This window comes from Brassica rapa, chromosome A02, assembly GCF_000309985.2.
Source record: "Brassica rapa cultivar Chiifu-401-42 chromosome A02, CAAS_Brap_v3.01, whole genome shotgun sequence".
Lineage (NCBI taxonomy): Eukaryota > Viridiplantae > Streptophyta > Magnoliopsida > Brassicales > Brassicaceae > Brassica > Brassica rapa.
Window position 1 is genome coordinate 3,877,689 of NC_024796.2, and position 21,586 is coordinate 3,899,274.

Genomic DNA, 21,586 nt, shown 5'->3' on the forward strand with positions numbered 1-21,586 from the left:
ACTGCATCGCTCGAGCCGCCCTATGAGATCCTTGTTCGATGACACGCCCTTGCACCATGCTGAAGACCTCTTGTAACCCTTTTTCTCCATGATCTGCATAATTTGCGTTTTCTGGGGTTTGAACTCCAGACCTCCTGGTGTAGAAGTATTAATGAACCCTTAATCAAACCACTGGACTAAGGGGACTTCCACACAGTAAAATAGTTTTATTAAACAATTCTGCGAAGTATGCTTTGCCGATGCCAAAAGAAAAAAAAGGTATGCTTTGCTCATAATCCAAGGGGACTCGCCTTATATACCATGACAGAAAGAATACGAATCAAATAGCAAACTAAAAAGCCGTCAATAATTGTTACAAAATAATGAGCTAACTTATTCCTTGATTGACAAAAAAGGACATATATGCTACATACAATGAGATTGAGATAGAAAAATAACAAACAAACAAACAAGGCTACAAAATCAACCTCCTCCTGCCCGTTTAAGTTGATGGGGACGAGGGGATAACCGAATCGGGAGTTTGAGATGATGGTGTCCACGCATATAGAAGCATGCCTAGTACGAGTATCACTGTGCCTGCCACGAACCCTGTTGGAAGTGCAGATGCGACTCCAAGGTACGGTAAGGGAAGCGTGAAGAAGTAAACCGCTATGGGCACTGCACAGCCAAAGCCAACACAAGATTCTGTATTGTTAGAAAAGGCTTATCTTATGTATATTCTAAGTGATGTTACACCAGAGATGACCGTGTGCTTGATAGAGAAGGCTATAACGAGAGGAGTGTTGTACCTGAAACGGTGGATGCCAGAGACGACACAACAGCAGATGAGATCTTGATAAGGCGTAGAAGAGAGATGTTGTAAGCCATGTTCATCATTACAAACATTATCGGAAGAAGGGGCGCCCCTTCGCATCCTGTTGTCAAAACCAAACCGAGCGTGTTGAATGCTTTGCACAGAAGACAAAAAAACAAGGAGATACTCGAGCATGAGGCAGAAGACATCAACTAACCTGTTGTTTTAGCACCAATGTTCAGAAAGCAAGCACCTCCGTCTTTTAGATAGCTTGGTAGTTGGTAAAACGGTATGCCCCAAAGTTTTGAAAGAAAAGGAAGAAGCAATGCAATGCATATAACCTGGGTTGAGTTGACCACAGAAACAGCCACATTAGCTAGCAAATAGATTGCTAACAACAGAAAATGATCATATGCTGAAAACAAAGAGCACTTACTTGGAACATTGAACCATATGAGTTTACAACAAAGAGATCAAGTGAAGCACCCTGTAATACGAATTTCTTTCAGAATTCAAAAAAGAATGCAAATGCTGTTGAAGTGTCTCGACGGCTTAATTACCTTCAACCGCTTTTTGCTATCTATAAAGATGATTTCCTACAAGGATATGAAATTTACTGTTAAGAGAGAAGAACCAAAAATCTTGTAGTTGGCGATACAACTAGCTAATGACTGACAAACCTTCATTACTGTATCTGCTCCTTGAAGCATAAACGATAATACCATAAGAAGACTCCAAAATATTCCAGCATCTTTAAATGAATGAGCGGCCCCTGATCCACTGGAACATGCAAAAAAAAAAAAATTATTACTTAAACCAAACATGCTTGACATGACATATCTTGTTAAACTGGCAACGCTGTGTCCTATGACAAGTCTAACAAAAGAAACCAAGTTACTTCAATATCAAGTAAGTTAATCGAGCTGGCTAACCTTGCCACACTGACGATTACACCAAATGCTACAAGAACACATCCAAATAGTTGGTTTATTCTATATCTCCTCCCGAGAAAAACCATGGAGAATAGAATTTGCCAAATAAGAAACGTCTGCAAAGTAATAAAACGACTAGAATTAACTCTAAAACATTTGTCAGAGAAGAACCATGTTTTTATCAGCTATAATTCAAGAAAAACAGAGTTTGAGGGAAGTAGCTTTTGACACACCAAAACGAAATTTAGGATAATTAATGTTGTACTATGAACTTATGGAAGATAGAGATAATAATGTTTTAAGCTTCTAACCTGAGATAAAACTGTAGTAGATGGTCCAGAGAGATTTGCTGAGTCAACAAAAAGGAGAGTAAGCAAGACAAACAGGGTTAGTTTTTCCTGTATTGCATGCATCAATAATGTTTTGATGCAATTTCATCGAACAGATAGAAGTATACAGCAGAAAACGGGAAAGGGGATGAAATGTTAAGGGTAGAATCAATGTAAAAATACCTGCAGCAGCCATCCCCGAAGTTAAAGCAAGAGACTCCAAAATGCCAACAATTAAAAATGGAATTTTCGGAACTGATAGCATCTCTTTTGTAACAATCCCAGCTCGGTATCTGAAATACAGTATAGAAAAGTATACAGCTACATACCTGCAAGAAGGAAATGGAAAAGAGAGAGAGAAAAAAATTAGTTGTAAATTATACTTGTTAATATAAAACAAGATACATTCAGGAAATTGAGTATTGTTCAATGTTTGTCCACATTGAACAACCAGAACCAAAAAAGAAGTATTAGAACAAATCCAACCAAAAAGTCATTAATTCACTGCTGCAAATCCAACGAGAAAGTCATTGACTCAGTAATAAAAAAACTACTCTTTAACTCTTAAGTAGGTGACCCAGAGAAACTGGCACGTGAGGAAAAAGTTATATACTGTACGCGAAAGAAAAAATAAAGCGGTGGACAACTATGACCCAGTTCATAAAGAGAATCTTGTGACAATTACAGAATTTTATAATGCATACGAATATTTGAGATTCGCATTCTCCAAAACAGTACATACGACATATACCAACTTTCCCACATCCAACAATCGTCAATTACTAGATTACGGAATGTAATCAAAAACAATAATCTGAAATCTAAACTTGACTTAATCAAATCCACATACTAATTTTAAGCATTTCAGAGAGAGGAATCGTTTACCCGAAAGTGGAAAGCTGAGCGAGGAAGAAGGGATATTGTTTAAGAGGAATAAGCGCCAGCTTATACATTACGCGGTTCCCCACTCCCAGCGCCGCCGTGACCGCCGCCGCGATTACTATCTCGGTCGTCCTGTCGTGTTTTCCGGCGAGAGCGTGATCGTCGGTTTTTCCACCGGGCGACGCCTCTGGCTTCTTCTCCTTCTCCTCCTTGGCGACTTCGAAATCGTCAGATCCGTCCCAGAACTTCGCGGAAGGAACCGCCTCGATTGGCCACGGCCTGGACCGTTGAGATGGCCGGAGGAGGACGAGAGGCGGTGCGCCTTGTATTTGATTTCGACAGATTAGGGAGATTGATTGAGGTGGATTCGCATTGCGCCGTTTGATTGAGCTCATCGACACCGTCGAACCGGCGATTAACCGGCCGGAGCTCGTCGCCATGGTTTAAACAGGTTCGGTGGAGAGATTAACAAGAAGAGAGAAGAGAGAGAGGGAGAGGTGAGAGGAGAGGTGTAATTGTGTCGACTACTTTATACTGACATCACACGAAAGACGAAACTACCTCCTGTGCTACGTTCAATCTGTTTGAGGTCAATTTGTAAATTTTATTTCTTTTGGGGCCAATTTGTAAATTCTTTAAAAAGAAAGTTTGTTAAGTAGATGATGACTATGCCACATGTGCTACGTTTTTGTGTGTGTTCTTTTCTCCTATAAAATAATCGGCTTCACCTTTTCCAAATCACAATGTGGCGGCGCAGCCAAATCATAATTGTCACGGCGTAGTCTCAGTGGCTCTACATTTGGTATTGCCTTACCATTTTTAATCGAGAGTTCTGATCAGGCTATAACTGAGAGAAATTAAAGACACAACAATACCAAACTTTTTCTATGATAAACCACTAATCCAAAAGCATTCAATTTTTTGGTGCTAAACTAATAGTATAGTCCAACACACGTTCGTTGATTGTATTGTCTTATTTAGTTGGAAGTAACATCTTCTTTAGATCCTTGATTAGAAGGGCTCTCATCTAAAGTTGGGTGTGATGTGGCATAAGTCAAGCCATCTAAAGTTGGGGGGGGGGGGGGGGGGGGGTGATGTGGCATAAGTCAAGTTTATCATTTAAGAACCAATCGAAATCAGATTAGTTTGATGATTCAACTAAAATACGTAATCAAATGATGGTGGGCTAATGGTGGTTCTCATTTTAAGGAAAAGTTGTCTTATAAGTTATAAGTTCACAAAAATTGTCATTTTTTGAAGATGAAATTATATAAAAAATAAAATAATTTTGCAAGTTAAAGTGGGGCCACACTCTAAATCTATTAGAAAATCTTGCGAATGGACTACTCCACACTACATTCACTCTTTCTTATGTTCAAGACTTTGATTGTCTCCTGATTATATACAAAAAAAAAACTAAAATATCTGGGTTCACCTAGTAATGACTCATAATTGAAGGGCATGAATTTATTATATAGTATTGTTTTGGATATATTAAAGGATATTTCAAAATCAGATTAATGAGTTTTCATTAAACAGTTCAAATATTATACGATGCATTTAATTCTTCATATGTATTCAGTTTTACTCCATCCTGTTCAAAATAATACATGTTTTAGAATTTTTCACATTTTTTTAATAAAACATATTAAAACATAGTTATAAATGTACAGTTTTTTGTAATTTTATATTTCATATATTTTTAAACCAATAAGATTTAAAAAAAATATAATTAATATTTTTGAATTTTACAAGTTTTTATTATTAATTGACAAGATTTGCACTGGAAATATAAAAAATATACTCCATCTGTTTCATATAGTTGATATTTTTTAGAAAATGTTTGTTGTTACAAAATAGATATGTTTTGAAGTTTTGATATATTTATATTATTTTAACTTTAATGAAAATTGTGTAACTAATTAGATTTTGCAATTATTTTTTTAATTGGTTCAATAATTTTTAAATTATATTTGCAAAGTTATTTTTTGGAGAAAAATCGAATTTTTAATCTTTGTGTAATGAGTTAAAACATTATGTATTGTGAAATAAAATAAGTATCTTTTTGAAACAATTTTTCTTTCTTGAATATGCATCCTTTTGAAATGGAAGAAATATTATTTTATCGTCAGTTTTGATTTAAAATACCACGTATATTATTATTAACTACTACATGAATCTGTAACTAAACGGATGGGCATGATGTAAGTATACTTTTATTAGTTAATTTCTTGAAATAAGGCTCATAATGTGGGCTTTCTATTATACTGCCATGCACCATTCTATTTCCATGCATTGAATCCATATGCAGCCATCAAACTTGATTCAACGGTGTCCAACGCCTTTAAAATACTGTAAATGTTTGTATTTTATATCAAATCTGATTATTATAATATGTCCACTATGTGACTAAAAACATTAAAAAAGTATAGCCACCATTTTTGACACATATTTGTCAAAATACACGATTTTTCCGTTTGATAAGATCACATGACTTACAGAAGAAAAAAAACGGGTGGATCCGTACGTTGTAAATCTAACCAAATTTTATGACATGTGACAAAAAATGTTCAATACGGTTGTGTTGGCATAGTTGTCCATTTATGATTCATCACCTTCAAGACGAAGTTCTTCCTCTATGCATAATTGTCCATTTATGGTTCATCATCTTCAAGACGAAGTTCTTCCTCTCTACCTCAATGATTCCATGTGAAAGAAAAAACCTCATTGATCAAAAAAAAAAGAAAAAAAAAAAAACCTCAGTAGACTGTATAATATAGTGTATAATCAGTAAATAATAACTGCAAACACAACACGTTCACAAATATGAATACGATGAACATTGATACACAAAAAGAGGAACAAAACTCGCATCAAACATGAAAAAGTGTCAAATTAATTCAAGATCAAGGGGCTATAAGCTATAACTGAATTGTCAAAAATCACTTATATATTAGTGTTAGTTTCTGTAAAACCAAGTGTTTGTTTCTGTAAACAAGACATGGCTCAACGACAGAACTTTTTGTGGATTCACCGCTGATTGCCGAGGTTTTAGCTGTTCGCGAAGCTCTGCTTCAGGCCAAGGCTTTCTAACTCTCCAAAATTTGTCTCGAATCAGATAATCAAGTGCTGATCAATCAGCTCACCTCGAAAGTCGAAACGTTACTGAACTCTACGAAATCAATCAATTTGGACAAGGGAATCTATCTTCCTCCTTTATCTCTCTTAATTTCTCTTATGTCTTCAGATGTTTGAACTCTGCAGTGGATGTTTTAGCTAAAGCTGCTCTGTATAACTTCAACTTAGTATTGTCTCAATAAACTTTTCTATAAATAAACTTTCAATATGTCCATTCGAGATAGTGTTTTTAATCAGTTCATCTTTGAATCGGTAAGAAATATCTTTCATTTTATTTGGACCAACAAACAATGTTGAAGTTTTAAATTCATGTCTATTATATGTCTCCAATGCAAAACTAATTAGTAGTTTTTATTTTTTTATTTATGAGTTGATTACTCAAAAAATCTTATGTATTAGTGTTAATATTTTAAAAATACAGATGTAGAATCTCAACTTATGATCTCAAGAGCATGCCAAAATGTGAGTTTTGTGTGTGAGAGAAATTGCAATGTGTTTGCACAAATTTGTATCCAACATGGTTAAAAAAATCAATCAAGATTGGAGAGTCCATCTCCTTCTACATACAAGTAGATATAAATAATTAAACCAGAAAGTAGATTATTATGCGTTTACAAGGGAATGGAGTCGTAACGAGTGGAACTAAACTAAACTAAACTAAACGCAGCACCTAATCCGGAAAGAGGATCATACCAGCTGTTGCCTAGGTGGAGCACAGTGATTGGCTGGATCGATTTAAATACGACTTAAGTCCAACAAGACCCGACCCGTGACTTCTCCGACACTCATGGCCCCTCCCAATCTCTTTCTCTCTCTCATCACACAGCAGAAGTAGCTGGAAAGCAATGTCCCTTCTTCTTTCCTCTATCTAACACCTAAAATCATCTTCTGCTCTTACATCTCGCGGCGGAGCGACGGTTAATTGGGCGGCACTGTTGCGTATAATTCTTCAATTTGTCGGAGGAGGAGGAGAGAAGATTGGGGTTTTGGGAGATTGTTTGTTGCTGTTTCTATTGAGGTGAAATCGAAACCCGAGGCTGGATCTGAGATTATGCTGTTGAGGCAATGGAGGCTTCTTCTTTAGCTGCTTTGGAGCGGCCTCGAGGTGCTGCTGCTGCTTCTAATACGGTAAATGGAGGCTTCTTTTCTTCTCTTCTTTTTTCGATATACATTTTATCGTTATGTGAATAATTCATTTGTTTAGTTATGTTTGAAGGTTTTAGTTAGTTGTCTGAATTTCGGTTACTTATAGAGTTGCTACAAAAAGAACAAGTTTTATTGTACGCGATTGGAGTTTGGTAGATTGTATTCTCCGCATTAGAGTATCAGACATTGGTTCTTTTTGGAGTACACATGGCTTTTGATTAGTAGTGTGACAAGCTCTGATTAGCTGTTCCTTGTGTTCTTTAAGTCCGTAATCGCTCCTGTGCTTTTTAGCCAAACACTCTTATCCAGGGAAGTAGTTTCTCAGTTTAATAGAAATATCACACATGACAGATGTGTGAGGGTGTTTAATTGGCTGATTGAGTATTTTTGGATGGATGTCTGGTACCCAATATGAACTGAAAACAAATTAAATATTCTTAAATAGTTTTCGAAAATGTAAAATTTGATAACTAAGCTGCAGGATGATACTAATATTTATGTAACTCGCAATTTTTTTGACAGGTTTATAAGAGTGGTCCACTTTTCATATCTTCGAAAGGTATCCATCCATCCTTGTGTCCCAATCTTCTATTAAAGTTGTCACATTTCACTTATGTTCGTTCACTTGTTCAGTTCCCTGTGCTATTGGGATGACATAGTGCATTTAACGTTTTTTTTTGGTGTTTTTTTTGCTCAACAGGATTGGGTTGGACGTCTTGGAAGAAACGCTGGTTCATCCTCACACGTTCTTCTTTGGTCTTCTTCAAAAATGACCCTGTTAGTATTACAACCATACAGCCATTTTCCCCCCAATTGATTTTGATCAGTGTAGTTGACTTACTCCTTTAAAGTATGATAAGAATCATGAGAATTGTATACTAAATTTTCACAGGGTACGCTACCACAAAAGGGTGGTGAAGTTAACATAACTCTAGGTGGTATCGACTTAAATAACTCTGGAAGGTATGACAAATAATATCACTAATTGATTAGAAAACTACATGGAGTTCAACTTACAGTTAATTTTCGTTTTCAGTGTTGTGGTGCGAGAGGATAAGAAGTTATTGACCGTATTGTTTCCTGATGGGCGTGATGGAAGAGCTTTCACTCTTAAGGTGCTTCAACATCAGCACCGAATTTTGAAATACATTTACTCTATAATAACTATCTTTGTTCTATTGTTAACTTCTCTATTTGTGACCAACTTGGATGATACAGGCTGAGACGTATGAAGATTTGTGCGAGTGGAAAACTTCCCTTGAGCAGGCTCTTGCGCATGCCCCTAATGCAACACTCATCATGGGTCATAATGGAATATTCCGTCCTGAAACTAACGAGGCTAGCGAAGGTTCCTTTCATCAAAATATTTGTTCTAATCCATGTTACAGCTCTGGCCTAAGCATCTCACATCAATATATATTTTTCTTTTATTGTTCATAATTTCTAGGGAGGGATAAGCGTCCATTAAAATCATTGGTTGTTGGAAGACCAATCTTACTTGCTCTTGAGGATATTGATGGAAGCCCATCGTTTCTCGAGAAAGCTCTTCAGTTTATTGAGAACTATGGTAAGTTCTTGAGGAAAATATCACCATGCTTTATTGATTGCCTGGTCTTTCCTAAATGGTATCAGTTTGCTGTCTTTTGTCTCCTCAGGAACTAAAATTGAAGGAATATTAAGACAGTCTGCGGATGTGGAGGAGGTGGAACGTAGAGTTCAAGAATATGAACAAGGTACCAATAATTAAGTTTTAAACACATCTTGTCATGCTAATATAATATGTTCTTAGACTTCCCTGGTTCTAGAGCTTACTTATTTTTCCTTGTTCATCTCCAAACAATACGTAGGGAAAACTGAGTTCAGTTTCGATGAAGATCCGCATGTTATTGGAGACTGCATTAAGGTGTAGTTTCTTCTCAACTTCTTATTCTGTTAATTAATGCATTCTCACAATACTTAGGCATTCATTTCACTTGCAGCATGTATTGAGAGAGTTGCCTTCTTCTCCGGTCTCAGCATCTTGTTGCACTGCGCTGCTGGAAGCTTACAGTGAGTTCCCTTACCTCCTTCATACTTGTGGAGTGGACATCTGGCTGAAGCTCCTTTTAATTGGTTTTGCTGGATCAGGAATCGAGTCTAAGGAAGCTCGCATTAGTTCATTGCGCTCGGCTATGGCGGAAACGTTTCCTGAACCTAATAGACGTCTACTACAACGGTATGTTACCAGATCTCTCTTCTGGTCTGATTAGAGCCAATAGCTGAATCTGACTGCTAACAGTTCATAAGATATATTCAATGTTCAAGAATCATTTGTAAGGTGTTTTCTTTAACCTTTACATGTTTGCGTTGTACCCTTCAGGATTCTGAAAATGATGCATACAATCTCATCCCATTCCCACGAAAACCGAATGAGTCCATCTGCTGTAGCTGCTTGCATGGCTCCCCTCCTCTTACGTCCTCTACTCGCTGGTGAATGTGATCTAGAGGACGAGTTTGATGATAGTGGTGAAGACAACTCTGCTCAGCTTCTTGCTGCTGCTAATGCTGCCAATAACGCTCAAGCCATCATTACTACTCTCCTTGAGGATTATGGAAGTATTTTCGATGTAAGACAGCTCTCAGATAGTTTCATTCAGAATTTGATTGATGTTGTATTTCTCTTATAGTATCTGCATTTTTTTTTCAGGAAGAAAATATTCAAAGATGTTCCATTTCAACCGAGTCACATATTGGAAACAGTGGGCCTGATGATTCTAGTGATGATGACAACAACCTGAAAAATGATTACCGTAATGAAGAGAATGAAGTGGAACCAGTGACAGATGATGATGATAATGAGCGTGCGTTGAGTGGAAAAATGAGTGAGAGCAGCGCAGGCACATGCAGCGATCTTTATGAATACAAGGTTAGTTCTCCTTAGCCCAGTCTGAGCTCTCTTCCTTCAATGCGCTCACGTATCTATACCAAATTATTGTTTTGTTTTATATATCTTTTACATTTATATAAGATATATTCTAGTTTTGATTTTAATTATAAAGTTATTTTGATGAATTATCAAAATTAGATATACAAAACAAAATAAATTAGACAAATATGTGGATTTGTACCAACCTTATTGATTAGTTTAGCGGTTTAAACCGAATTAAACCGATTTAGAATGGTTTAAACCGATTTGAGTCATATAAATCGACTTTTAAGAAAATCATTTTGGCTGAGACCAATTTGCCTCCTAAACCAATTTTTAGAACTATGATGTATCTTATTCCTGCTATCTATACTAATGAATTAGAGTCTAGAAAAACTAATTATTTCATGATTGCTGGATACATTTTTTTGTAGGGATTCGTTGCTGATGACTCTGATATTGAATCACCGAGAGAGACAAATGGTCCAATACGTAATTCAAACGCACGAACAGATCATCTTGTGAGAAATCATTTTTTCAACTCCACGGATCAACAAGCTGGAGAGCAGCTACGTGATGATCCAACAAACTCACGTCTTGTAAATGTTACCGAGTCTTATCAATCAGGGAAGGTCCTTAACGAACTCACTCATGGAAGTACTTTTGCTTCTCCTGGTCTTGAATCATCAAGTGAGAAATCAGTGAATAAGAGCACTCCCTCGTCTGTTCATACAAAGCGCTCAACATTCTGGGGTCGAGGCAGTGTATGTGTTTTTGCTTATCTTGATCAAATAGTTCTTATAAGTATAATTGGATGCATGATATAAAACTCTTTTCCTCCAGTTTGTTATAAGTGTCACCCTTGCAGAATCATATAACATTTTCTTTTCATCTTTGTTTGTCACAGGCAAGAAAGTTATCCACAGATGGATCGTTTGATTCTTCAGGAGAAGACGAGTAAGACTTCTACTCTTGGCTGTATTATCTACCTCCATATATATGTAGAGAGAGAGAACGTTTCTTTTAACAGCATGACTTTGATTATCTATCAGTGAGATTACACTAGCTTGGTGTTTTTGTATTACTAATTGGTTGATCATTTGTTTGTAGGCTTGCTATACAGAGACTCGAGACAGCTAAAAATGAACTACGACAACGAATTGCAAAGGAGGTAAATTAATCTTCTGCTGCTGTAAATTTTTATTTTAGGACTTCATAAAGTCATTAACACGGGTCAATATTATTGTTTATAGGCCAGAGGTAATGCAATATTACAGGCTAGCTTAGAGAGAAGGAAGCAAGCACTGCACGAACGTCGTTTTTCGCTTGAACAAGATGTATATATGAATCCCTTCTCTCTACTACAATTAATCCTAAAGTCAAAAGAAATCTTATTCTGATTTGATGGGGAGTACTAATATAGGTGTCAAGATTACAAGAGCAGTTGCAAGCGGAGAGAGATCTCCGAGCAGCACTGGAGGTTGGTTTGAGCATGTCTTCTGGACATTTCAGCTCACATGGTGTGGATTCGAAAGTAAGTATTTACATTTATATGGAAATGTTATCTTTCTTCAGATCATTTAGTTAAAATACTTAACCATCCTTGTACATTTGAAGACGAGGGCTGAGCTTGAGGAAATTGCTCTTGCGGAGGCTGATGTTGCCAGGCTGAAGCAGAAAGTCGCAGAACTTCACCAGCAGCTTAACCAGCAACGTCAGACTAACTTAGGTTCTTTCTCAGATGCGCGTGATAATCATCAGTATCTTCAAAAGTGAGTTGTAATACTCTCACTCTACTTTCCTCACTATCTAAATTTTTGTTTTAATACGATGTTGTGTATTTTCTCCAGAAGGTTTCTTCAGCAAGATTTTGATTCCACTCTTGCCTTTGTAAATCATGAAAGAAAACAAAGACACGAGGTAGTTTTTACTTGTGTTTATGTTACATCGATCATCGTCTTGCATAGTTAAGATTAAACCAATAGAGTTTTAATGTTTGAGCTGCAGGAGAATGTGCTGGGAGCGGATTGGAGAAATAGTAAAGGAGCAGGATCTTTTGGTGTTGGCAATAGCAGGCAACCATCTCGTAAGCAAACACCAGAATCAAAAAGCAGTGAAGACTATGGAAAGATGTCTATAGACAATTTCTCAGGCGTAGATTCTCCCTCTCCCTCTGTTCCATCGACTTCGAGAGCATTAGATGTAAGTTCTTCTGCTCATTATTATCATTCTCTATCAATTTATCTGGTTTATGAATTAGTTCCACAAAATAGATAGTTGTAAAAAATGGTAACTACAGAAACATGCATGAATGCTTCTCTGCCTTTAGAAGTTTTGAGAGGAAACATGTTTAGTCAGTGACAAGGCACACTAACATGCTTGAAAAATGAACGGTTTGTTTGGCAGATAACAGAGTACCCAAGGGTTAATCATCCGTCAGCGGCTGCGTCAGCAGCATTGGTAGAGTTAACAACTCGACTTGATTTCTTCAAGGAGAGACGTTCGCAGCTAATGGAGCAGCTGCAGAACCTGGATCTCAACTACGGCACGTCTTCTTCTTCTCAAGATTTCATACACCGGCCATCTTCTCCACCTTGGAACTAACAACATGAGAAAGAGTAAAGAAAAGTCTGAGTTTGCTCTGTATATGCTTTCGGTGATGGAATAATGTTTGTTCTGCTCATTTTCTACTGTGAAGACGACAATGACCTCATTCTTTGTGCAACTATCTTGTGTGTATATAAAAATCCTTTTTTATTTTTTTTTGTGTGTAATACAACATATTCTTATGTGAGATTAGTTTTGTTCATAAAGTGTTAACATACATGTTGGTCCCTAGCAGGCAATTAAGTGAAAGTCCGTGAGTATTAAACGCTGTATATACATGGTCTTGACGGTTTGGACTCCAACTAAACTATTGTGATCTGATTTCTTTTGAAAAGTTGATATTAGTGTAGTATAAACTCTATAAATTAATAAATATCTTGTTCTAAGTTAGGGTAATTTAAAATATGATTTGATAAGATAATAGAATAATAATATTTAACAAAATTTAGATAAATATATGATTCTATTAAAATATAAATAAAACTAATATATATATATATATATATATATAATTATATAAACATACACAACGCATTTTGTTGTTTATTTTCTTTAAAATAAACTTCATCTCTAATTTATATTTTATTTTGTTGAACAACATATAAAAGTTAATTGTATGCTGATATGTATTCACCATATATAAAATAATATCAAACAATCTAAAAAATAGATGAAATCCAAATCTTTAATTTTTTTTGTAAATTTAATATCATTACTAAAAAAGAATTTCTAAACAAAAGTATATTTTTTATATATTTATATATTTTTGTCGAAAAAATAAAATTATATTTTAAAATATAAATTTAAACAAGGAGAGTATCTTTAAATTAAAAACTTCATAAATTAATAAATTATCATAATCTCAACATTATGAATTTACAGAGCTTTTATTTGTATGTAGGCTTGGAATTTCCTCTTTTTTGTCTCTTAAATATATTTTTTGTTTAGGCAAACTTTTTTCAAGAAATTCATAACTGAAGAAAGTAAAAAGGAAAAATAGACGGTGAAAAAAAAAAGAAGAGGAAGTGAAAACTATGGGAGAAAAAGGAAAAGACAAAGAAACGACGTCGTCAAAGCTTATTTTCCCTCGTTCACTATTTTTTTTTTCTGTCTCGTATATATACACTAAGGAAAAGTCTGACCTTGACAAATATACAACATCACCGCGTCTCCTTCTCTCTTTTTTTTTTCCTCATTGGAAAAAAAAAACCCTAGCTTCTCCATCTCTCACCGATGGTCATGGTCGCATAGCCATTCGCAGATCTGGTAAAATTGAGTTTATAACCCTCTCTTTTCTCGTATCCTATTTCACAATTTCGCTATTGGTTGCTTTGTTTTGTTTTTTCCCCCTTTTTACAAAATTGATGCTGATTCTGCTTTGATTACCCTCCTCGTTCGCAGAATTTTTAGTCATGATTATGGGTAACATAGATTCATAGGGTTGGTCCTGATTTTGGTTTTTCCTGATTATTTTTTTGGTAGATTTCAACTCTATTAAATCGAATTTTTTTTTGTTATTCGTCATTATCTCTGGTTGATCACTTGTACAATCGAATGTTCTCTATAAAGGGTCTTGTTTTCTCTGTTCAAGGTTTTGACTTGAACTTGTTTTCTTCTTGTGTTAACACTGATCGAAACTGCTCACGGAACTCTGATTAAAATCATCTATTGGCTCTTTAAATGATTGCTTTTGTTTAAGCTTCTTATATATGTTTTTTTTTGTTATAGATAATGACACCAGCATAGCTTTAGCCTGAGATTTTTATTTATTTATTTCAGGTCGTTGACAATTTTGAGACTTTGCAGATGGATAAAAAGACTGCTTCCTCGCCATGGGAGCGAGCCCAATCCATATTCGATAAGGTTTCCTTCTCTTTCTTACTTTGACAACTCTGTGAATTTACCTTTATTATTGTTTTTGGAGTAGTTTTTTTTACAATGGAAGCTGTATCAGTTCGTCTTTAGCTCATCGTAGGGTTATAAAGGCCGTTTTGTCTCTGTACTTGAGGCTATGGTTTTGTAGACCTCTTTATAGTGACAATATATGCATTCTTTGCAGACTATTGAGTTGGAAGCCAAGCGTAGGAAGGCTGCACAGTCTCGGACCCCGACGTCTGACCCCAATTTGTGGCAGCAAATTCGCGAGAATTACGAAGCTATCGTTCTCGAAGATCATGCTTTCTCTGAGCAGCACACCATTGAGTTTACACTGTGGCAGTTGCATTACAAACGGATTGAAGAGTACAGATCAAACATCAATGCTGTCTTGGCTTCTGGTAGCTCCGGTGCGGCTCAGAATGCAAAGGGTCCTTCTATATCCGAACGAGTCGCGAGGGTCAAGCTGAGGTTCAGAACTTTTCTTTCGGAAGCAACTGGGTTTTACCATGAGATGATATTGAAAATTAGATCGAACTATGGTCTTCCCCTGGGTTACTTTTCCGATGATCAAGAGAGTCAAAATTTGGCTGATAAGGATGGGAAGAAGCTGGCTCAAGTTAAGAAAGGCTTGGTGTCTTGTCACCGTTGCTTAATATACCTTGGTGATCTTGCTCGGTACAAAGGATTGTATGGAGAGGGAGGAGATTCCAAGAACCGAGAGTATGCTGCTGCTTCGGGTTACTATTTGCAAGCAGCTTCTCTGTTGCCAGCCAGTGGAAACCCACATCATCAGGTTCTCTCTCTTTCTGATGAGATCTTTTTATTAGCTATGTACAGTGTTTCTGATTAGATTAACTCTATGTCTCAGCTTGCTATAATTGCTTCTTATTCGGCGGATGAGTTTGCAGCAACTTATCGTTACTTCCGGAGCTTGGCTGTGGAGAGTCCTTTTCCCACTGCCCGTGACAACTTGATTGTTGCTTTTGAAAAGGTTAACTAACGAATTTATGTTTTAAATATCTCAGTCGCTTAGGATAATAGCCATGGTCCTCTCACTTTCTTAGTACTCAAATATAATGTAACTTTACCTCTTTGTACGGTTAAGCAGAATCGTCAGAGTTATGCCCAGTTGCTTGCGGCTTCCAAAGACTCATCTACAAAGCCGAATGGTAAAGGAAGAGGTAAAGGCGAAGACAAATCATCGGAAGATGCGAACGTGGCTTCTGTTCCTGAGAAGGATAAAGTAACTAGTGCAAATGAGATGCTTAAAGCATTCTGCATTAGATTTGTACGTCTCAACGGGATTCTTTTCACCCGAACAAGGTATTCTCTTTATTTCTGATTTTAGTTTGTTCTAGATTCTGTTACTGGCTCTCTTATATAAAATATTTACCACTTGTCTTTGTCAGCCTGGAGACATTCTTTGATGTTCTTGCTTCCACTAGCATCAGTCTACGAGAGCTGATTACTTCAAGCTTAATGGAAGTGCTGGTTTTTGGCAAAGACACCAGTGACAGCGCACTCTTCATTGTTAGACTCGTGACGATTCTTATATTCAGCGCCCATAACCTTAAGAAAGGGACAGACCCTAAGAAAGAGACAGAGGGTCAGTCATATGCGCAAATTGTACAGCGTGTGGAGCCTGCTAGAAACTCCTTAACAGCAAGTTTCGAGTTACTTGGACACGTAATAGAGCAGTGTGCGCAACTGCGTGATCCTTCGTCAAGCTATTTCTTGCCTGGTGTCTTAGTTTTTGTTGAATGGTTGGCCTGTTGTCCTGATATTGCATCGGGAAGTGATCCGGATGAAAGACTGGCTGCTGCGAGAAACAGCTTTTGGAACCAGTGTGTTGCCTTCTTCAATCGACTCTTGTCGCTTGGGCCTATGTATATTGATGATGTCGAAGATGAGACTTGCTTCTCAAACATGAGCATGTATGATGAAAGAGAAACTGAAAACCGACTTGCTCTGTGGGAGGACTATGAATTAAGAGGATTCTTGCCATTGCTTCCAGCTCAGACTATTCTCGATTTCTCAAGAAAACATTCCTTTGGAACTGAAGGGCCCAAGGAAAAGAAAGCTCGTATTAAGAGGATCCTAGCAGCAGGGAAAGCATTGACCAGTGTGATCAAGGTTGATCAGAATTGTGTTTATTTTGACTCAAAGAAGAAGAAGTTTCTCGTTGGTGTTAAACCGTCCGGTGACTTACTGGATTCTCATTCAAACCCACCTGAAGCTGATAATGCTTTACAAGAAAACCAAGCAATGATGAACCATAATACGCCAGTGACGCAACGAGATCAGCAGATTTACTTGGATGAGGAAGATGATGAAGAAGAAGAAATTGTTTTCAAACCTCTAGTTACTGAGAAGAGGAATGGGGCTTCTGACCAAACCTATGTTCCTAATGGAGGCTTGAGGAATCCTGATCAAGTTCCTAACGGAGGCTTCAGGAAACCTGATCAAGTTGCTACGATGAGAGAAGACTTAAAATCTCTGAGTGTTTCAGATGCAGCTTTTCAAGGAAACATGCTTCAGCACTCAAGAGGCAATGCAGCTGTTCAAGTGCCTGCGTCTGTTGGTTCTAACCTTCTGGGACATCTTCTGCCGTCAACCCAGTCTCAGGGTATGCAGTTGCAACAACCTCAGACACAAGCAGTGCATCCTCAGCAAGCTCAATCGCTGGCTTCTTCACGACTTCAACCACATCAATCACAGGTCTCACAACTTCAACCACTGCAATCACGGACTGTGCACTTTCAACAAACTCAGGGACAGGTTTCACATGCTGCACCGGCCCAGCCACAATCAACTTCCCTTAGTGGTAGCAACTGGTTCCCAAATGAAGCTGCTAGGAGCCTATCTGGTTTCGCTCAGATGGGTAATGGTCTTGTGATGAGGAACGAGATGCAAGGAAACCAGGGATTTTCCTATTACCCTGCACACTCATTGCCGATCCACCAGTCTTTCAATGTCAACGGTATGGGTGGTATGCCATATTCTCAGTCACGAACACCCGAAGCTGTGTTGCCACCCAATATCAATGCTGTTTCATCTGCTGGAGTTATTGCTGATGGCATGGGTATGCAGTCTTCATTAGCGAGAAAAAATCCAATCGGTAGAGCCTCCAGGCATCTCGGCCCTCCACCTGGGTTTAACCCTGTCCCCTCTAAGGTGGTAAAGGAGCCTGCACCTGGTCCGGATATGTCTGGCAACAATCCACAGGTTGATGATTACAGCTGGTTGGATGGATACCAAGGCCAGTCTTCTCGAGGCACCGGTTTCAACGGTTCTTTGAATTACGCATCTCCTGGGAAACCAGAGCACATGGGTACCGGCAATGGATTGAACGGGCCTTCCACCTTTCCGTTCCCTGGAAAACAAGCTCCTGCATCACAGACACAAGCAGAATTTCCTTATGCTCAGCATCCTCAGAGAGACAACGATCAATCAGCTCAACTCCCCGATCAAAATCAAGGACAGCCCAGTTGGTCGAGTCGTCGCTTTGTGTGAAATCACAATGGAAGAGTAACACGGTAAGAGCAGGCAGAAAGCTCCTTTCCAATTATTGAATGCTTTGTAAGCTCTTATACGTGTTGTACTGAACTAGGTAATTGGAAATGATCCAGGTGAGTGTTACGCAATGTTTACTGCTACCTAACTCCAGCTCGTTCTGTTGAAGTCTCTCTTGTTGGAGTATATGTAGCATTGGCTTCTTGTGGGTCACTTCCTACGTGACAGGTTCCTCATTGTTCACCCTTTTGTCCTAAAGCCTAATCATTGTTTTATATAATACCCTAACCATTAGAAATGCTTATTGATGATGATAGATTCAGGAGACAGCTCATGTTGGTGAAAAGAGATGTATGGTAAACAAGAATGAATGGTTTCTGGGGAATTTGATAGGGAGTAAAGCGCCTTTCTCTTGCTACTTGAAGTGGAGATGTTAAGACCATATGATTGAATAAGCTCTCGCTCTGGATGAAGCACACTTTTATCCTCTTGTATCTTTTATTTATTTTCTTGCGAATAATGTTTAGCTGTTTGCTTGCAGCGAATCTTTCTATCTTGGGTTGCTTTGTCTTGCTCTCATTTGTTGTGTGCGCTTTTCGAATCTTTCTCTCTTAAGTTGAACATCATAAGTTGTGTCAAAACTATGCAAGTGGGATTGAATAAAAGACGTTTCTCTTATTCACACCCTTCTTGCTTTGTTCAACAACCTCCTCCTAACCTTTAGTGTTGTTTGCAGTTCAAACATCAAATGATAGCATTTTTTTAAATTGAAACAGAGCAGCGTGTGCTTTTATAGTTTAGAGAGAATTTACAAGAGAAAAACGCCCAAAACTATACTAAAAGAAGACAGTGAAAACACTCCTAATCTCTCTATCTTTTGTTTTGTTCACCAATCAACCCATGAAACGGTGTTAGCAGAAAATAAAAGAATTTTAATGAGCTAAGTCAGCTAAGTCTTCACTCCCTACACCCACACTTGATTTGTCAACGACTATCCGTACGTATGTCGTCTTTCCACTGCATGGTTTCACTGAAACAATCATCGATCGTTGCATTAGATAATGAGACATATATACTGCTTTCCTACGTACGTGGAAGCTCTTCACGAGGAAGTTTTCATGCATTACAAACGAGAATTGAGTTTGGTTTTCACCCAATAGATTGTCGGATTTTTGAGATGGAAATAAATGAACAAATCTATGGACTCTTCCACGTAATATCACCCTGTAAAGTTATCTAATTCCTTGAGAAACTGATGATGCAGGTGGCTTAGCATTGCATGGCAGGGCAAGCATCTTTGATTTTATGAAAGAGTTGTATTGCTCTTCTATGCAATGAATGAAGAAGTGATTTGTTCGATAAACCGATAGGTGCTTTCGTTTGACTTATTGCATAACATGGATGTTAGCAATCCAGCAGAACAAGGTGATGTTGCAATCGCTGGAAGAAATCCATTTGCTTAGACATTCCCAGATATGGTTAATCTTTTTCATCACTTGTGCTTCATCTTTAAAAAGAAGAAACTATTGTTGTCATGCCTTAAAAACGCTCTACACACTATTATTTGGGTATATGGTTATTGCATTCATTTTTTGTTTTTCGAACCAGCTTCAGTTACATATACATCTATCTTATTAAAGTAAAGGTACTTTAAACTTTTGTTTGGCAACATGAATAAAAAATAAAAAATGATTAACCATGTTGTTTGGAAACACAGAAGTAGTATATTTAAAAAAAAAAGTAATGTACTTATTTTATTAAAAAAAATTGGAAGTCCATTATGTTATATTAAAAAGTAATGAACTTATGTTACTTGATATACATAGTTCAAATCAAAATAATAATTTAAAATTGATTTATATCAAAAATTATTCAAAAATATACATATATTCAAAAATTGATTTTTACTAAAATATTTGCAAATAACCATTATAATTTTTTTTCAATATATATAAGAAAAATACAATACGAAGCTTAATTTCAAATACCAACTTAAATTATGATTTTTATATTTCACATAAAACTTTTTAAAATATAATATATGTAATTACTTATATGATGGTACATATAAAATACTATTAATTATATGGTTACTTGTATGATGGTACTTATAAAATACGATTAATTATATGATGACACATATATGATATATAATAGTGAGTAGGGGTGGGCGTTCGGGTATCTATTCGGGTTTGGGACAAGTCTGTTTGGGTTTCGGGTTTCGGGTTTTTGGGATCAAATATTTTAGCCCAATTCATATATTTCTAAATTTTGGTATGAGTTCAGTTCAGATCTTTGCGGGTTCGATTTGGATTAGAATAACCCATTTAAAATATTTTTAATTTTTTAAAATTCATTATATACTCTAAATTTTCCAAAATCTAAAAACAAAATAATATATTACATATAAATTTGAATAACATATGTTGGAGTACCTAAACTTAACATATAAATTGGTATGATTTAAATATTTGGACACATAATCAATAATTATTTTAAGTATTTTTGGTGTTTTGAGTATACTTTAACTATTTTAAATATTTATTTTTGACTATTTGTATATATTTTCAAGTATCTAAACCAACTTAAAAGTATCATATATATTATGGATGTTTTTATCTACATTAAATCTAAAAATAATTAATATATATAAGTAGATAAATCTATTTCAGATACATTCAAATACCCGAAATACTTTGGTTCAGATCGGATTAGGTTTTAGTTCTAAATACCAAAATTTTGAATAATTCAGATATTTAATTAATTTCGATTCGAGTTTAGTAATACCTTTTTGGATTGGAATCGGTTCGGTTCTTCGGATTCGAGTTTGTTTTTTGTCAATCCTAAATAGTGATATAAAAACAAATAGCAACGTATTTTTGAAATTAAAATTTAGAAAACTGAAATCAATTGAGGAGAAAAAAAGAAATCATTACTTGACATGACTTCAGTGTGGAGTAACATATATATTGTGTTAAGGTAGATTTTAAATCTTTGCCCTTATATATTTTATCCAAAATTACAAAACAATTAAAGAAAATAAAATGTTCACAAAACAATTGAATTTCATCATTTTTTATAAAAACTGAAAATTTAGAACACTAAAAGTATAGTCTTCTTGTATTTTTGCTTGCAAAACCATTCATTAACTCATGTAATCAAATTCAACAATCATAGATGAACAAATCAAGCCCATTTAATCTTTTGTGACAGATTAGACTACATATAATTTAGCAGTTTCAATTTTAAAAAGCTTCTTTCAGTTGGAGAGATCAATATTAGAATAGTAAACAATATGCGATACGCCATTTACGTATTTTGATAACAATCTCTAATTTTTTTTTTTGAACTTGACAATCTCTAATTTTTAAATAAATTAAGTACGTCTATATGGTTACTAACTTCTTCTAGTATTGATTCTCGTAAAATTTTTAGTTCCATCAACTAACCATCACCAATCATA

At 36.3% G+C, this 21,586-nt stretch overlaps 3 protein-coding genes across 6 annotated transcripts; 2 read left to right on the forward strand and 1 right to left on the reverse strand.

The window, feature by feature from the left end:
• Window positions 1-272: 272 nt before the first annotated feature.
• Window positions 273-3,604, reverse strand: LOC103851269 (protein CLT1, chloroplastic). Its single transcript, XM_009128109.3, has 10 exons — window positions 2,940-3,604; window positions 2,238-2,383; window positions 2,037-2,074; window positions 1,726-1,841; window positions 1,474-1,573; window positions 1,354-1,389; window positions 1,230-1,280; window positions 1,011-1,134; window positions 789-914; window positions 273-657 (listed from the first exon to the last, which is right to left on the reverse strand). Exons 1-10 carry the CDS (start codon window positions 3,374-3,376, stop codon window positions 482-484), a joined length of 1,350 nt encoding a protein of 449 aa, XP_009126357.1. The 5' UTR covers window positions 3,377-3,604; the 3' UTR covers window positions 273-481.
• Window positions 3,605-6,835: 3,231 nt separating this feature from the next.
• LOC103851270 (rho GTPase-activating protein 7) lies at window positions 6,836-12,992 on the forward strand. Of its 2 annotated transcripts, none has more exons than XM_009128110.3 (22): window positions 6,836-7,202; window positions 7,743-7,779; window positions 7,921-7,997; window positions 8,113-8,183; window positions 8,257-8,335; window positions 8,439-8,568; window positions 8,668-8,787; window positions 8,876-8,953; window positions 9,068-9,123; window positions 9,200-9,269; window positions 9,348-9,435; window positions 9,580-9,826; window positions 9,907-10,125; window positions 10,560-10,889; window positions 11,033-11,082; window positions 11,236-11,296; window positions 11,379-11,462; window positions 11,549-11,659; window positions 11,743-11,897; window positions 11,976-12,045; window positions 12,133-12,327; window positions 12,532-12,992. In XM_009128110.3, exons 1-22 carry the CDS (start codon window positions 7,140-7,142, stop codon window positions 12,727-12,729), a joined length of 2,589 nt encoding a protein of 862 aa, XP_009126358.1. In that variant the 5' UTR covers window positions 6,836-7,139; the 3' UTR covers window positions 12,730-12,992. The 2 variants fall into 2 exon arrangements, with proteins under 2 accessions (XP_009126358.1, XP_009126359.1); XM_009128111.3 differs by having other exon boundaries at window positions 11,979-12,045.
• Window positions 12,993-13,850: 858 nt separating this feature from the next.
• Window positions 13,851-18,809, forward strand: LOC103851271 (protein SMG7). Of its 3 annotated transcripts, none has more exons than XM_018656785.2 (8): window positions 13,851-13,998; window positions 14,512-14,595; window positions 14,792-15,403; window positions 15,479-15,601; window positions 15,719-15,933; window positions 16,020-18,146; window positions 18,221-18,351; window positions 18,441-18,809. In XM_018656785.2, exons 2-6 carry the CDS (start codon window positions 14,539-14,541, stop codon window positions 18,121-18,123), a joined length of 3,111 nt encoding a protein of 1,036 aa, XP_018512301.1. In that variant the 5' UTR covers window positions 13,851-13,998; window positions 14,512-14,538; the 3' UTR covers window positions 18,124-18,146; window positions 18,221-18,351; window positions 18,441-18,809. The 3 variants fall into 3 exon arrangements, with proteins under 3 accessions (XP_018512301.1, XP_018512299.1, XP_018512300.1); XM_018656783.2 differs by having other exon boundaries at window positions 18,240-18,351; XM_018656784.2 differs by having other exon boundaries at window positions 13,866-13,998; window positions 14,539-14,595; window positions 18,240-18,351.
• Window positions 18,810-21,586: the final 2,777 nt, after the last annotated feature.